General features: G+C 40.5%; 1 protein-coding gene across 2 annotated transcripts in view; it reads left to right on the forward strand.

The window, feature by feature from the left end:
• Stk33 (serine/threonine kinase 33) overlaps window positions 1-18,173 on the forward strand; it is a 181,062-nt gene that overhangs the window by 109,597 nt on the left and 53,292 nt on the right. For both annotated transcript variants that reach the window (XM_037211668.1, XM_028894607.2), the window contains exons 4-7: window positions 4,367-4,480; window positions 6,975-7,079; window positions 15,814-15,952; window positions 17,936-18,024. In XM_037211668.1, coding sequence (XP_037067563.1) covers window positions 4,367-4,480; window positions 6,975-7,079; window positions 15,814-15,952; window positions 17,936-18,024 — 447 coding nt within the window. The remainder of the gene's footprint in view (window positions 1-4,366; window positions 4,481-6,974; window positions 7,080-15,813; window positions 15,953-17,935; window positions 18,025-18,173) is intronic.

Consider the following 18,173-nt stretch of genomic DNA (forward strand, 5'->3'; position numbering starts at 1 on the left):
TTGATCATATTTTCCTCTCCCCCAATTCCTCCCAGATTCTTCCCACCTCTTACCCACACAACTTTATCTTCTCTCTCTCTCTCTCTCTTTCAAAATAAAACAAGTAAAATCCCCACAAAAACACAAAACCAAAAATAAACAAGTAGAAGACAAAAAAGACAAAAATGCCAAGAACGATATGAAAAGTACACACACACACACACACACACACACACACACACAAAAAAAAAACAACAAAAAAAACCAAAACAAAACAAAACATGGAGTCCATTTTGTGTTGGCCAAGTGCTCCTGGGCATGGGCCTGTCCTGGAATGTGGTTAATACACTTAGTGCCACTGGATTGGAGAAACTGACTTTCCCTTTGTCAGCAGGTATCAATTTCAACTTCTTGGTTAGGGGTGAACTCCAAGTCCATTCCTCCCTCTCAGTGCTGGAACTTCTCTGGCTTGAACCTGTGCAGGTCTTATGAGTGCTGTCACAGTCTCTGTGAGTTCACATGTGAACCTAAGACTAGCTAGGCCACAGGTCCTGGGGGAAAACCTAACACTATTATTCTGCTAACAGAACATAGCAATAAAATGACTTCAAATGACATAATGTTATACCCACAGACCAGTGTCTTGTCCAACCCTCATCAGGGAAGCTTCTTGCAGTAGATGGGAATTAACGCAGAGACCCATGACTGCACATTGTGCTGAGATACTTCAGAGCACTTAGTTCTAAATGTCTTCATTAGACCCCTCCCTTTATGGCTCAGGGATCTATGTGGAAGAGGAGGCAGAGGATTGTAAGAACCAGAGGTGATGGATGACTCCAAGGATAAAGACACAGCAGACCTGAACTTTCTTTCAGGTTTCCTTGAAGCCAGTGGTTTGTGACAGAGCTGAGACAATTGAAAACAGCCTCTGAGGAAAGGAAGTAAAGACCACAGTAAAAATTTTAAGCACATTGAAGTTTTTCTAAAGGAAATGCAGGGCAAGCATGAGGATCAGAATTTGGATCCCTGGCACCTGTGTAGAAAGTGGGGTACAGTGGCACCTGTGTAGAAAGTGGGGTACAGTGGCACCTGTGTAGAAAGTGGAGTACAGTGGCACCCGTGTAGAAAGTGGGGTACAGTGGCACCCGTGTAGAAAGTGGGGTACAGTGGCACCCGTGTAGAAAGTGGGGTACAGTGGCACCCGTGTAGAAAGTGGGGTACAGTGGCACCCGTGTAGAAAGTGGGGTACAGTGGCACCCGTGTAGAAAGTGGGGTACAGTGGCACCTGTAGTCCCAGTGCTGGGGAAGAAGAGACAGGAGCTAACTGGCCTCCAGGTTCAGTGAGAGCCTTGTCTCAAAAAATAAGGTAGAAAATGATTGAAAAAGACACCTGGTGGTGTCCTCTGGCCTCTACCCACTCTCAAACACATGTGCATGCACATCCACATGTGAGAACATGTTACACATAAGAAAAAAGGCAAAAAAGAAAGAAAGAAATATAACTACTTGAAAATTAAAACATGTCCCTTTAAAATGTAATCAAAGGAACTATGAAAAGAATAATTATAAGAAACATTGCATAAGTATTATATAACTTTAAAATTTATTTTATTAATTTATTTGAAGTTATTAGGAAAACCTGAAACATTTGACTTGAAAAGTATAAGCCTTTTCTGAAATAAAAGTACTGTATTAAAGCAACATACAAATTTACCAAGTTTTAAAGTTAGCCATATGAACCTTTCTTGCCGGGAGGTGGTGGCGCACGCCTTTAATCCCAGCACTCGGGAGGCAGAGGCAGGCGGATCTCTGTGAGTTCGAGGCCAGCCTGGGCTACCAAGTGAGTCCCAGGAAAGGTGCAAAACTACACAGAGAAACCCTGTCTCGAAAAAACAAACAAACAAAAAAAGAACCTTTCTAAAAGCAAAATGTGTTCATTGTGAAAATGTAGATGTGGGTTAGAGATGACCAGTTTTATATTCACCATTACTTCATTTTATCCTATTTCTCTTTATGAAATGGTATAATATTTAAGCTTATGTACACTTTAGAGAAATAGCCTTCAATAGGAAAGTTGAAGTTTAAGCTTCTTCTCTGTTGACATGGACAGGCTCACTGTAAATACTTTGAGAATAATGAACAAAGTTACAGTTGTTCAGGATTTTGCCTGTAGCTTTTCTTCATATTTTCATATCTTTCTAGACATCAGCATCAACACCTCCACATAGACCCATGTTTACCACAGGATCAGGCCACATGTGCTTTTTATGTTCTACACTATTACAATTTCCTGTAATAACCTTCTTAAACCTTCCTAAAATACCATTTTTATCCCATCCCTTTAAAATTAGTAGAGATCAGAAGCCATTTCTTTTTTATTTTCATCATTTTGGGATGATGTATCAAGCAGTTAGTTGAAGAAAAAATTAAATTATAAAATATAATTGGATATTCTCTACTTTAAACATTCGACTTAGACCAGTGTTATAATACTCTATCCAAGTTATGGTTCTGTATGTTTAGAGAGAGATAAAAGGTTAGGTTTTAGGGGGGAAATTTGGAAAGAAACAATAAATATGATTTTGTTCTGAGGAAAAAAAATCCAGGTAAATAATCATTTTATTGAAGATATAATCTATAAAGCATAGGTAGCAGCTGCATATAAATGAACACAATTTAAAAGTCTTTGTCTTGGGAACTAATTAAGTTTTCTGACTTTCATTCTCACTACTACGCTATTATATGGTATCAGGGAAGAAGAAGGGATGAGGTTTTTAAAAGACACAAAAGAATAGTTTTTCCATAAGCAGCCATCTTAGAATTCAAAATGAGCCAGAATAAGCAAGAAAGTGGTAGTAGTGTTTGGGGACCAGTCATCATGCTGAGTAAAAATAAAGGGACAGTCACTGTGGTGCAGCTTAGCAGGGAAGCACTTCTCAGGGCATTCAGTCATCTAGAAAAGCAAGACAGAAATGAAAGCAGAAGGAGTGTGAGCAGTGCAGTGCCTGTTTCATGGTACAGGTGAAGGTGGCCACCCATAGTTAGAGTGGAATCTCTTAGGGGAGACTTGGGCTGTCTGATGCCACAGAAGCTGCCCCTGGAGGCTCTGACTCAGCTCTGACACCCATGTGTTAGCCCCTGTGTGTGATGGGTTCAGAAACTCATCAGTACTCTGCTGATGATTTGCATCACAGAATCTGACTCCTGCCAATCCCCAAGAAGTGAAAATGTAGGGAGTTGTGTGGTTTTTATTTGGCACTGTGACCAGAACACTGCTGTTGGCCAAACCAGTTCATTCCCTCTTTGTAAACAAAAGTTAGATGACAAGTCAGAAAGATTTTTGGTTTAGATCAATGGTTCTCAACCTGTGGGTCACAGCCCATTTAGAGTTGCTTATTAGATATTTATATTGCAATTCATGACAGTAGCAAAATTAGTCATGAAGTAGCAATAAAATAATTTTATGCTTGGGGGTCACCACAACATGAGGGACTGTATTAAAGGTTTGCAGCATTAGGAAGGTTGAGAACCATTGGTTTAGATAATGGTATCATGGATAGTATATTTTCTTCTTGCTTCTAATTTTTATTAAATTTTTTATTTTTTTTCTAAAATAAAACAAATAAGGCAAGAAAACTAACACAGAGATAAAGGAGATTAAAAAGAACTTTTAGGTGGAGAAGGAGGCACTTGTCCATTGTTTTAGGATCAAACTCAGGGCCCTGTGCATGACAGACACATACTCAACCATTGAACAACATCCCAGCCTGTCTGGTGGTTATTGGTATTGATTTCATAGTGTGACTCTCAGAGTTTTGGGGGGAACTTTTGCTGAATGTATTGTTTATGCATCAAGTTCATACATACATTAATATTTCACTTTTTTCCTTATGAAAATATTTCATTTTATTATGAAACTTTATATTAGCATTACTTTATAATGTGTAGATTGAAAGAACTCAGCTTCTGTATTTTTGAACTTTTCCACGTTTTGCTATTAGAACTTTTGTAGTTTTCTTGCAGAAAGTAAACAATTATTAAAAGCCCTTGAGACTTGAGTGTGGCTCGTTAAGAAGTATTGGTTACTACCTAAGCAAATACATAGTGCCTCTATTTGATTTTATCCTAGAACAGAATTCTTCCTCCCTTGAGCGGATATCTTTCAGTAATGTGTGTTCATTTTTTTTTTCTTTTTGGTTTTTTGAGACAGGGTTTATTTGTGTAGCTTTGGAGCCTGTCCTGGAACTCCCTTTGTAGACCAGGCTGGCCTTGAACTCACAGAGATCCACCTGCCTTAAAGGAGTGTGCCACCACACCCGGCTTGTGTATTCATTTCTAATGCCTGATGAAAGCCACAGAGACAGAGGAGCTCTTGTTTTGTCTCCAGGAATTCTATACCTTCGGAAGAATATTGGGACAGGGGAGCTTTGGAATGGTCAGTGAAGTTACGGACAAGGAAACAGGAGCTAAGTGGGCAATTAAGAAAGTGAATAAAGAAAAGGTAAGGCTTCTTTCCCAGTGCAACCCTCAGGGCCCAGTGCTAGGGTGGGGGTAAGAGTGGGCAGTGCAGCTTTCCATACTAACCCAAGTCGTGTCTTCCGAGGGCCAGGGCTGGGCTAACTGCTGCTCTAGTCTCCTGTGAAGGGACTGCTTCCTGCACTCAGGTAGATGTGTGTTGTCTGGAAAAGGCAAAAGCATCACCACAACCAGATAACCAAATATGTAAACTGAGGAGCGACTCTGAAGTCGGTCTATGTAGGCATAGGGCTGTAAGTATGAACGGCTTCGCTGCAAGTAGATCTGCGGCCCTCCCAAGTTACTTGATATTGATGTAACCAACCGTCTTATTAAATAAGAAACACAGAAACAATGTAAAAGAGAAAGCGAGAGTCAGAGCTCAGAGCTAAAATCTCACCCTTCCTCTGCTGTCCAGCTTCGCGAAAAGAGACTACTTCTGTCGGTTCGTTTTTTTATGTATGTCGTTCTGCTTCTCATTGTTGTAACCCAAACACATGACTGCCTCGTCACTGTCTGAATGTACAGCTAGGTCTTAAAGCATTTGTCTCCAATGCTGACTGTATCCCTGAACACACAGAGATCTTATGGGATTAAAGGCGTGTGCCACCACCGCCACACTCTTGCTATGGCTCTAATAGCTCTGACCCCCGGACAACTTTATTTATTAACATACAATCAAAATAATATTTCAGTACAATTAGATTACCACCACAACTTGATACACTTTTCTTCTGTTGTCTCGTTTAATTCTCTCTCCTTACTACTGGCAATCCCCACTCCAATCCAGCCTATCGTCCCTGTGTGTCTGCTGCACCCCTCTGGGTTACTTGTTGGCAGGGGAATGGGCTTCTCCTTAGGCCAGAATCTAAGATCTCAAACTTTACATGAGCTCATCAACTTTTAAAAAATTCTGTCTGGATAAAGAAGCAAAATGACACCATTATGGTGTTTTCTTCTTGTATTTGTGATAACAAGTATTGAATCCATAAAATTAAGCAGTAGCCTATATTTTTTTTGTAATTATAGCAAATTTCCAAGTTTAATGAGGTTTAAAAATACCAGCTTTAATAAAGCAGTTAAGAGCCTTTCTAGCATCTTTTACAATTTTTTGAACTCAAGGTAGCACACCACAGGGCTGCCTGGCATGCCATTTCTTTGCTTTTTCATTGTCAGGGCTAAAGGTTCAGTCTGGGGATTTGTATTTGCAACTTTAGGAGTTACTCTGTCACTCCCACACTGACATTGGGAGTACAGTATACTAAAGTAACCAAATCAAGTGATCCTGTCAATACAGGAGCCGGACAGTGTATGTTTACAGTACATACAGGTCAACCATGTGGGGAAAGAGCAGGGACAGAATTGAGATGAGTAGCAGGAGGTTGTGCTAACTGTGCAGAACTGCTCTTCACAGGCATTCACTCCTCATGGTCACTATTTCTCTGAGCTCTAGGCTAAGCTTAAAATGTGCTTTTATCCTACTCGGGTGGGTGGAGCAGAGCGGCCAGTGTCCTCCTCACTCAAAGATGGTGAAGGGTAAACAGGAAAGGGAATTGGAAGCAGGAATGGCCCTAAGTAAAATTTTAACTAAAAAATGTTTGCCTTATGGTCAGTCTGTTTCCTTAAGAACCCTTCTGTACTTTCCCAAATTGGGGGCTAAAGGTGTTTGCAGAAATAAGTCCTTTGTTACCTCTTTCAAGAATATTTTTCTGTTAAAAAAGGACAAAAAATAAAAGAAGAGAAGATTTATTATAAGATAATGGCAAGTTCAGTAGCAGGGGAGCACCCTAGAATTTTCTAGATGATTAGACAATCTTACCTACATCTGAAGGACATCCATGTGTTCCCTGGAGATCTCTTCATTTGACCTTTTGTCCTAGGCATGGTAAGGATTAGATGTTAGGAGACACAGCTGATGTTGGATTAGTCTGAAGGCAAGGTCTCTGTCTCTCTCTCTCCTCAGTTAACCAGGGAGACCAGAAAGTAACATACAAGTTAAATACAAGATCCCATTGCCTGCTGTGTGTGTATATGTATAAAAATATAATATATTATTTATTCTGTTTATTATACATATAAACAAAATCAAAACAAGACAACAAAAGAAAAATTTTCTGTTATAAAGCCATCTCTGATTGATATCCCTAGAAGATTTTGTTTTTGTTATGCTAATGTGAAAGGATCACTGTGATGGAAGGAAATGAAATATCAAAAAGGTATGCTAAAGTTTGTGAGGGGTCAGAGACCATGTTGTAGCTAATTTATGGAAACAGTTCAAGAGATTGAGGCCAAATGAAATACAACTTGAAATTGGACAAGGGAAAGAAGGGGCATAATTTGACCTGATTATGGGATAAACTGCATGGTATCATTTAAGAAAGATACTGTACAGAACTGTAGGAAAAGGCATAAAATAGCTAACTTTCATACTGAGGAAAGGAGGCATGGCATTCCCACGTGCAATCTGTTTCTTCGTTAAGGCTGGAAGCTCCGCTGTGAAGTTACTTGAGCGGGAGGTGAACATCCTAAAGAGTGTCAACCATAAACACATCATCCATCTGGAACAAGTGTTTGAGACGCCTAAGGTAAAGTTCCACCAGGCACTACAGTCTGAAGGTTGTTACTATTACAAAACGAATATCATCCCATTCTAAAGTAGCCCTCTGGGGCACAGTTGCTCATGTCCTTGGCAAAAGTCTGTCACCAGAGATTGATGAGAACATTCCTGAGGACTTTTATTATTGATTGTATAATTAGGTGTGTAATGATTAGATTGATGTCTTTAGTTATATGTTCTGGGTAGCACATTAGAAACAAATGTTTAAGACTAGAATAGCTTCATGCAAATCCAAAAGTGAGCAGAGCTTCCTCTGAGATGGCATCTTTGTGCATTTGCTCTTAGTCTCTCTCCTAGAGACCATTTGATTATTGTCAAGATTTTGCAAGGTTAGCTTCATGATCAAATTGAAGAGGTTTACTTGGCACAATGTAGAAAATGCTTTTTAAAAAAAATTCTTCTCAGGCCCTCTGGATAAGTGAGACAGTTGATTAGCTTGAACTGTTTGGGAGGCTCCCAGGCAGTGGGACTGGGACCTGTCCTTAGTGCATGAGCTGGCTGTTTGGAATTTGGGGCTTATGCAGGAACACTTGGCTCAGCCTGGGAGGAGGGGACTGGACCTGCCTGGACTGAATCTACCAGGTTGAGCTGAATCCCCAGGGGAGTCCTTGCCCTGGAGGAGATGGGAATGGGGGGTGGGCAGGGGAGAGGGTTGGGGCGTGGGGGCGGAGGGAGGACAGGGGAATCCGTGGCTGATATGTAAAATTAAATTAAATTATAAAATAAAAATAATACAATAAAAAATTCTTCTCTCATACATTACATCCCAACTGCAGCTTCCCCTCCCCCGACTCATCTCAGTTGCTGGGCCCCTCTCCCCCAGATCTACTCCTCCTCCGTTCCCTTCAGAAGAGAGCAGGCCTCCCAGGGATATCGGCTGAACAGGGCATAACAAGTTCTTATCTTCATCTTTCCAGCGTGCTTTGTCTCCCTTCTGTCCTAGATATCATCATTCTCTAATCTTAGCGGTAGGCGTTTTTTCCCCTGGTGAACTTGGGCATCACTTGCACTGCCTGGAAGCAGCACGCTATGTGGTTAGGCATGTGGACAGATGGTCTGTTTCTTTAAATCCTGGTTCCACCACTTTTTAGCTGTAAGAATATGGCCAAGTTATTCAACTTCTCTCTGTGTAAGTGTCTCACCTGTGAAGTGCTGACTCATCTGGTTGTTGAAGGATTAAAGATTAATGGGAGCATGGGTATAATGCATCCGTCTCATCAGATGTTAGCTATTGTTCTTCATTTTCTCTGCCAGACTCGAAAGTAGCTACTAATAGTCAATTTGGGTTATGCATTACACTGTATTAACTGAAAGTGCTTGGCAACAGGACCACAGTTGTCCTTTTTTCTTTTTGGTGATCCTGCAAGTCAGACCCCTGGCCTTGTGCATGTTAAGTCTTGTCCTTCTTCTACCACTGAGCTATACCTCCATCCCTGAATTGTGATTTTTTATCCCCAAATATTTTGTGAATAACTTTGTTCTTTGTCATCAGTTTTAAAACTTTATTTGTGTATGATTGTTTTGCCTGCATGCATGTCTGTACTCCTTTTGCGTGCCTTGTGCTCAGGGAGGTCAGAACAGGACTACAGATTGTCTGGATCTGGAGAAGACAGTTGTGAGCCACCATGTGGGTGCTAGGAACTGAAGCCAGTCTTCTGCAATAGTAACAAATGCTCTTAACCACAGAACCATCTTTCCAGCCTCTCTTTTTTTTTTTTTTTTTTCCCGGAGCTGAGAACCAAACCCAGGGCCTTGCGCCTGCTAGGCAAGCACTCTACCACTGAGCTAAATCTCCAACCCCCTTACCAGCCTTTTTATCATCAGTTTTAGGCAGTTTGATTTCAATGAATCTTGATAAAGTTCTCTTCAAGTTTCTTTTGCTTGGGGTTCATGGAACTTCTTGGGTCTGTGAGTTTGATTTTCATCTGATCTAGGATAATTTTAATTATTTTCATCTGATCTAGGATAATTTTAATTATTTTGTCAAGTATTTTTTTCTGTTTCCTTGTCCTACTCTGGAAGACTTGGTACATATGCTGGATTACCTGATATTGCTCACAATACACTGCTATTCTGCGCATCTTCCAGCATTTTTCTGTGTTTAATCTGTGTAATTTGTATTTTACCATGATGTCAGATTCACTAATTTTTTATAATATCTAATGTTTTATCATTTTGTCCAGTGGAAATTCGATTTCCTTCATGTGTATAGTCAACATATGACGTTAACATACTCACTGTCTCCCCACTTCATGAATATAATGATAAGAACTAAAGTCCTTTTCCTACTAATTGTATTATGTATGTCATTGTTAATTCAGTTTTGATAGGCTTTTCCTCCTTTGTTCTGGGTTATATTTTCTTACTATGCATATCTGTTACTTTCATATTTATTTACCTATTTTTGTCTGTTAATACGAGGTCTTACTATGTAGGGCAGATGGTCTGGAAGTTCCTACATAGCCAAGACAGGCCTGGAACTTGTGAACTTCCTACTTCCTGCTTGAGTGCTAGAATTTCAGGTGTGCACTCTCAAGCCTGGTTGCCAGTTAATTTTAATTGGCTGCCAGACATTGTAAAAATTACCATTTGGGGTATATTTTTATATTCTTAACCACTATTTTTTTTCTTTTTTCTTTTTTTTTTTGTTTTTTTTGTTTTTCGAGACAGGGTTTCTCTGTGTAGCTTTGTGCCTTTCCTAGGACTCACTTGGTAGCCCAGGCTGGCCTTGAACTCACAGAGATCCACCTGGCTCTGCTTCCCGAGTGCTGGGATTAAAGGCGTGCGCCACACCGCCCGGCTTCTTACCACTATTTTGAGGAGAGATGATATGGTCTCACTAGATAACCCTGAAATTAGTGAACTTTTTGTCTCAGCTTCCAATGGCTGGGATTACAGGCATATGCCAACACGTCTGGCCTAGTAATGATTCTTGAACTTTATTTTTATGACATAGTAAGTAATTTGGAGACAGTTCAGTGCTTTTGGTGCTTGATTTATCCTTTGTGAGGGACAACAGAGTATCCTCTATAGGACTAGATTTACCCTTCTACTGAGGTGCGGCCTTCTGAATACTCATACCCTCTCCAATGCTACATGAATTATGAGATTTCTCTCTGGCTAATGGGAACACAGTATTTCTGCCATGCATAAGCACCGATGACTGTCTCCTCTGGCCTTTCACATGGTTAGTTCCCAGCTTTGGGACAAAGTATGTACTGATTAACATTCTGCTGAAGATTTGAGGAAGACTCCCTGCCCCCCATTGTGTTTGTGTGTGTGTGTTTGTGTGTGTGTGTGTGTGTGGGGGGGGGGGGTATTTGTGTACATATTTTCCCTCTTTGATATTCTTTCCTGGAAACTTGAATTGTCTTGGCTTTTCTGGACTCCCATCTCCTGAATTCATGGAGGCCACTGGACCTGAAAGTTCTCCAAGGTGTACTCCTGTAGGCCGCACACTTGGCCTTGGCAGTTTCCAGCAGCTTCCTCCCCTCCCATCACTGCTGCTGTTCTTTGCAGGCTTGTGACGCCACCTAATTCCATAGATGCCCTTCTCTTCTCATCATCTCTTATTGAAACTCCTTCTTTCCCTGAGGTACGGCAACTCTTCAGAGGTTAGGACAATCATGGGGCTTGCCTCATGGGCTTCTCTCTTTCATAGAATACTGCTCTCTATGCTGACTAATGTCTTTCCAGTTCTTAAATTATTTAAGCAGAGGGGCAAACTAGTCTATTACACTATCATGTTTAGAAGCAGGAGCCCAAATCTACAAGAGTTTGGAGGCAAGGAAAATGGTCATATGTGGTTGTCCATTTCTGTGTTGTTTGATTTTGATTCACGTGCACTAGATCTACCCATAAACACACATGTCTAGACTTTCCATTGAATGCTTCAATTTTCAGTTGAAGCTATTCTACGAAAATGGATGTCTAATTGGTTGTATATTGCTTATCAACCACTCAGATTGTGTAGTGGTTTCTTGTAAGTCTACGTATGCTCTAGATATACACAATTGTTTCTACTATTGTGAAAGACTTGAGTAATACACTTTACCACTATAACTTTGATCAACATGCATTTAATGTTTTTAAAAAAGACTTATTTTATTTTGTGTGTCAGTGTACCACACACATGCACTTCCCTCAGAGGCCAGAAGAGGGTGATGGATTCCCCTGGAACTGGAGTTACAGATGCCTGTGAGCTGTCATGTGGGTGCTGGGAATGGAACCTGTCTTCTGGAAAAGTAGCCAGTGCTCTTTTATTTTTTTTCTTTAAAAATTTTTCTTTTCATTTTACATACCATCCTCAGTTTCCCTTCCCTCCCTTCTCCCAACTCTTTACCTCTCCCATCCCAACCCCCATCCACTCCTCAGAGAGGGTAAGGCCTCCCTTGGGGAGTCAGCAAAATCTGGCATACCAAGTTGAGGCAGGGCCTAGCCCCTCCCTGCTGCATTAAGGCTGGACAAGATGTCTCATCATAGGTAATGGACTCCAGTTCATGCATCTAGGGTAAGTTCTGGTCCCACTGCCAGGAGCCCTGCAAACAGATCAAACCTCACAACTGTTACCCACATTTAGAGGGACTACTTCGGTCTCATGCAGGTTCCCCAACTGTCAGTCCAGAGTCTGTGAGCTCCCACCAACTTTGGTCAGCTGCCTCTGTGGTTTTCCCCATCATGGTCTTGACACCCCCTCCTTGTTCATATGATTCACCCCCATCTCTTCATTGGCTCTCCAGGTCAGCCCAGTGCATGGCTGTGGATCACTATATCTGCTTCCATCAGTTACTAAATGTAGGGTCTATGATGACAATTAGGGTAGTCACAAATCTGATTGCAGGGGAAGGCCAGTTCAGGCACCCTCTCCACTCTTGCTAGGAGCCTTAGCTGGGGCCATCCTTGTGGAATCCTGGAAATTCCCTAGCACCAGGTTTCTCCCTATCCCCATGATGTCTCCCTCTATCATGGTATCTCTTTCATTGCTCTTCCACTATGTCCCTCATGTTCTCTGCCCCCATCCCCTCCCTTCTACCTCTCCTCCCAGTTTACCCAGAAGATACTATTTCCCCTTCCTGGGGCCCTCCATACATGTCCCTCTTAGGGTCCTCCTTTTTAACCTAGCTTCTCTGGGGTTGTGGATTGTATCCTGGTTACCCTTTGCTTTGCATCTAATGTCCACATATGAGTGAGTACATACCATGTTTGTCTTTCTGGGTCTAGGTTACCTCACTCAGGATGATTTTTTCTAGTTCCATCCATCTGCCTACAAATTTTATGATGCCATTTTTTTTAACTACTGAGTAATACTTCATTGTGTAAATGCACCACATTTTCTTTATCCATTCTTTGGTTGAGGAGCATCTAGGTTGTTTCCAGGTTTTGGCTATTATGAATAATGCTGTTTTCAACATAGCTGAGCAAGTGTCCTTGTGGTATGATTGATCATCTTTTGGATATATGTCCCAAAGTGGTATTTCTGGGTCTTGAGGTAGGTTTATTCCCAATTTTCTGATAAACCACCATACTGATTTCCAGAGTGACTGTACAAGTTTGCACTCCCACCAGCAGTGGAAGAGTGTTCCCCTTACTCCACATCCTCTCCAACATAAGCTGTCATTAGTGTTCTTAATTTTCTGACAGGTGTAAGATGGTATCTCAGAGTCCTTTTAATTTGCATTTCCCTAATGGCTAAAGATGTTGAGCAATTCCTTAAATGTCTTCAGCCATTTGAGAGTCTTCTTTTGAGAATCCTCTGTTTAGATCTGTACTCAATTTTTTAATTTGGTTATTTAGTATTTTGATGTATAGTTTCTTAAGTTCTTTATATATTTTCGAGATCAGCTCTATGTCAGATGTGGGGTTGGTGGAGATCATTTTCCATTCTGTTGGCTGCCATTTTGTCTTATTGACTATGTCCTTTGCCTTACAGAAGCTTCTCAGTTTCAGGAGGTCCCATTTATTAATTCTTGCTCTCAGTGTCTATGCTACTGGTGTTATATTTAGGAAGTGGTCTCCTGTGCCAATGTGTTCAAGGCTACTTCCCACTTTCTCTTCTATCAGGTTCAATGTAACTGGATTTATGTTGAGGTCTTTGATCCATTTGGACTTGAGTTTTGTGCATGGTGATAGATATGGATCTACTTGCATTTTTCTACCTATTGATAGCCATTTATGCCAGCACCATTTGTTGAAGATGTTTTTTTTTCTTCCATTGTACAATTTTGGCTTCTTTGTCAAAAATCAGCTGTTCATAGATGTGTGGATTAAAGTCAAGTTATTCAATTTGATTCCATTGATCCACCTGTCTGTTTTTATGCCAGTATCAAACTTTTTTTTTTTAACTTCCACTCTATAGTAGAGCTTGAAGTCAGGGATGGTTCTGGAAGTTCCTTTATTGTATAGGATTGTTTTGACTATCCTGGGTTTTTTGTTTTTCCATATGAATTTTAGTATTGTTCTTTCAAGGTCTGTGAAGAATTGTGTTGGGATTTTGATGGGGATTGCATTGAATCTGTAGATTGCTTTTGATAGGATTGCCATTTTTACCATATTGATCCTGCCTATCCAAGAGCATGAGAGATCTTTCCATTCTCTGATATCTTCTTCAATTTCTTTCTTCAGAGACTTAAAGTTCTTGTCATACAGGTCTTTTACTTGCTTGGTTAGAGTTACCCCAAGATATTTTATGTTATTTGTGGTAGCCAGTGCTCTTAACAACAGCTATCAGTCCAGCCCCTCATGCATTTGTAAATTGGTGTCAATTTATATTGTAACTACTGCTAATGCAACTTTCCCTTCCAAATAGTTCACTTTCCATTCCATGTTCCTAGCCATCCTATAGCACTGTCAGTAAAGTATGGCCCAGTTTAAAAATTTATTTGTCAGGCCGGGCGTTGGTGGCGCACGCCTTTAATCCCAGCACTCGGGAGGCAGAGCCAGGCGGATCTCTGTGAGTTCGAGGCCAGCCTGGGCTACCAAGTGAGCTCCAGGAAAGGCACAAAGCTACACAGAGAAACCAAAAAAAAAAATTATTTGTCAGATGTTTCAGATACTTTAAAACCCTAAAGCATCCTGAAATTCAGTGAATCAGAATTGTGGCTCTAGGAAGAAAGATACATACCTCTTTCCCTGCTTTAATCATACTGACTGAACATAGAAGTTGGATTATCAGCTGTTACAAGAACAGAATCTGACCCCCAAATCTTCAGAACAACAAAACTCAAGAATATATGTTAGAATGGAAACACGGAGGGTAATTATGTCTATGGCAGTGCCTATGGAAAAGATTGGAGTACCAGACCAATTAAAAAGGAGAAAGTGGGAGTTACTGAGAATGTTCAGTAGGCTACGGTGCTTGCTTCCAAGCCTGATGACATGAGTTGGATCTACATGGTAGAAGAGAACCAACTTATGTGCCTTGATCTCTACAGGTATGTTGGTATATACAGGAACACACGCGCACACACACACACACACACAATTAAATCAATTTAAAAATTTAAAAATAGTTTTTAAAAAGGAGAAAGTAAACTGAGCACCAGCACTCACTGTTCTCTGCTTCCTAACCAGATGCAGTGTGGTCAGCCACCTCATGCTTCTGCTGAGGCCAGTGTCTTTCCCATCATAATAAACTGTACCTTGAACTGTGAGCTAGAACACACCATTTCTCCTTTAAGTTACCCTTGTCAGTATAGTTTATCCCAACAGGAAAACTAAGAAACCACATCCTTTCTTGTGTCCAGCCCATGCTTTACAGGTCCCCCTGTTAACACAGGTAGCCTATGAAGTCGGTCTGGCCTGCTGCCTCCTTCTATAGAGCCCATAAGATAAGTTCTCTATATTTCCAAATAAATGACAAAATGTAAAAGAGTAATGTTTCATAATCTTAAAATCACACCAAACTCAGATTTCTGAGTCTATAAATACAGCATTGTGTTGTTCATGGCTGATCTCAAGGCAGCTGCTGAGCTGTGCCATGTTGTCCACAGAGACCATAATGTTTACTCTTGGGTTTGGTCTTTATAGAAAAATTTTGCTGAGCCCTGCTGTACATTACTGTTGTAGTGTTTGTTGACCTAGAAATGCAAAATTGACATCATACAGCTTTTACCTCAAGACTCTGACTTAAACACTCCATTGCCTTGTTTCATGTGGGGCATGGGAATCCATAGTCTTGAACATGCTATCCAGGGCTCTTTAGAAACATGTTCCAATCTTTCTTGTTAGCTTCACCCTTCACCATCTCCTTCTCTACCCAACAGTCTCCATTACTGTTAGCAGCGAGTTGTGTGTTATTTTAATAGCTGCTTTGTTCCAGGCTTTAGTGGCTTTGTACACTGGCCACCAGCTCTGCTTGGTTTTCCTCCACCTTCCTGCCAAGAAATCACTGCTCACACATTCAGCCTGAACTCTCCTTGATGAGCATTCTTTATGCAGAGGCAGCCTCTCTTCCACAGCCCCATGGCATGTTGGGCTGTTAGTGTATATCATATGATACTGTAACTCTTTTGAACTTCCTGAAGTCAGCACCATGTCTCCTGCTCCTTTGTTCCTCTTGTATTTAGTATAATAGCTTGTATTATATGTAGAACAGTTTCACATGAGTAAATTAAGCTTGTGATCAAACTTGTGATGTATAACACACACACACACACACAACTTCATAACTTTCTCTTATTCTGATTTTAAATGTGTATTGTCAGAAAATGTACCTTGTGATGGAACTTTGTGAGGATGGAGAACTCAAAGAAGTCCTGGATAAAAAAGGGTACTTCTCAGAGAATGAGACCAGGTTGATAATTCAACATCTTGCATCAGCCATCGCATATCTTCATGACAATGGTAAGAAGAGGACTGTAAGCCTCACCATCTCCATAAATGAAGATGTCACTGTTGTTTGTTTAAGTGGGATGGTCTTTAGGACTCATAATCACATTGGTAGAACTTGGTAATATAACTGAATAACAAGTACATTTTCCATATTTTTCCTTTTAGTTGTATTTATAGACATTTTAATTAGTAACAGTGCAGGCATTTAATTACACTGTATATGGAAGAGCAAACAGTCATGATCATTCTTATTCTAGAAGTTTAAAATGTGGCTAATATGATCAAAATCAAAGTAGATAAAGTGAATTTTCCTAAAATATTTTTATATTAATATTATTAAAAATGTACCTGTTCTAGCCTTGTAAAATAATACACTTCAGTTTTAGAGCCGTTTGGGTTCAAACAGAAGGAACAGAAGTTTCCAGTGTCCACCCTGGTGCCACATGTACAGAATGACTCACATTATGGTCACCTAAAACCTGCAGCTTACGTTAGGACTCATTATTGGTATTTTTTATTCTGTTGGGTTTGACGAATGTATAGTAACATTATCCACTAAGGTATCATTTGGAGTAATTCGCCAACCTACATTTAAAAGGATCTCTACTTATTCTAAAACTTTACTGACTCCAGTGTTACTGTTGCCACTTTGTCCCATGCTCCCCTTTTCCTTGAGGTTCTTAGGTGTGACTTTAGAAATTCTCATTTTACAGATGAGAAAATACTTGTTCCACAAAGGTCAGTGACAGGCTTTGGGATCTCAGTTTCCTCAGCATCTACTGCATTGTGCTCAGCCCCAGAGTTATAAAGATGAAAAATTAAGACCTCTGCCCCTCAAGTAGCTTAGGCTAGTAGGAGAAGGAGTACAGGAAACAGCTTGTAATCCAGTGAGGCAATTTCTTACTGGAGAGCTGTGTGAAGTGCAGGGAGCTCAAGTGTGTGTCAGAATTAGATCTGAGGAATGCAGGCTGGGACTGGAGAATGGTTCAGGTCAGGAAAGGCTTGCAGAGGCTGAAGGTCACGCCTGTGTCAGTTCTAGGGAGTTGTCTAGGGAGACACTTGTTTTCAGTATATTTCTATAAAAACATCACTTTTGAGGGGTGAGATTTTAAAAAGTATTCTTCAAATGATGAGAATAACTAAGATAAAAATATGGGGTATTAGGGAGATTTGCCCCTGCCAAGGATAAGAACGTCAGAAAAATATATTAATTAAAATGGTATGATATTTATGTAAGTAGTGTCAGGTGGAGTACCAGAATCAGTAATAAGTCCAAAGAAAAAGCCTGGGGGATATTTGAGAACTGTAAGTGATTAGCTACACTGCCAGTCCAGGTCTACCTCAGCTTCATGTCCCTAGATGGGACGACACACTTAGCTTCCCACAGCTTAGGAAGTGTTTGCTGTGGATGTGAGTCAGTCAGTTATTTGTGGAGGAGTGTTTGATACATTATTTGAATTTGAATGCACACAGAAATCTCACCTCAACTCTGACCTGTTCAACTGGAGGTTTGTGTCACAAAATATGTGTTTTTTTTTTAATTTCAACATATGAACAGTGTGAAATATATGCTGATATTTTAGAAAAATACACTGAAATACAGTTTATGCACATGTAGCCAAGTTACAATGTGTTAAAATGTTTGTGTTGACAGTAACATTATACAGAGGCACAATCTCCTATTTAGAGACCCAAGGATACAGAAAACCTTACCTGGCCTGTATTGAGATCCAGGCTGCCTGCGTTCTCCTGGAAACGTGTGGCCTCACACAGCTCCCCTTCCACACTCACCAGGCTGAGAGGCTAGGCTGTCACAACAGGGAGCATGTAGCGATGAGAAAATGGCTTCTGATAGAGCTGTGGAGAAGAGGGGTGTAAGTAAAGACAGAAGAGAACAGAATTGCACTCAGCCTTCCCTCATACTTTATTTATCTGTCCTGCTTCTGTCCTCTCTGTCCTTCTGTTACTCACTTTGCTTGTCTATTTCCCTGGTAGATATAGTGCACAGAGATCTAAAGCTGGAAAACATAATGGTTAAAAGCAGCTTCATGGATGATAACAATGAGATGAACTTAAACATAAAGGTAAGAGCCTAGAAATACTACTCAATATTTGCCTGAAAACAACCAGCAGCAAAGTAGCTACAGACATCTTGGACACATTTTGGTGACTTTTGAGTCTAAGCCATTTGTGCTAAGAAGTAAAAAATTCACAAAAGAAGTTCTAATGATAA

The sequence above is a fragment of the Peromyscus leucopus genome, chromosome 1, assembly GCF_004664715.2.
Source record: "Peromyscus leucopus breed LL Stock chromosome 1, UCI_PerLeu_2.1, whole genome shotgun sequence".
NCBI classification, from domain to species: Eukaryota; Metazoa; Chordata; class Mammalia; order Rodentia; family Cricetidae; genus Peromyscus; species Peromyscus leucopus.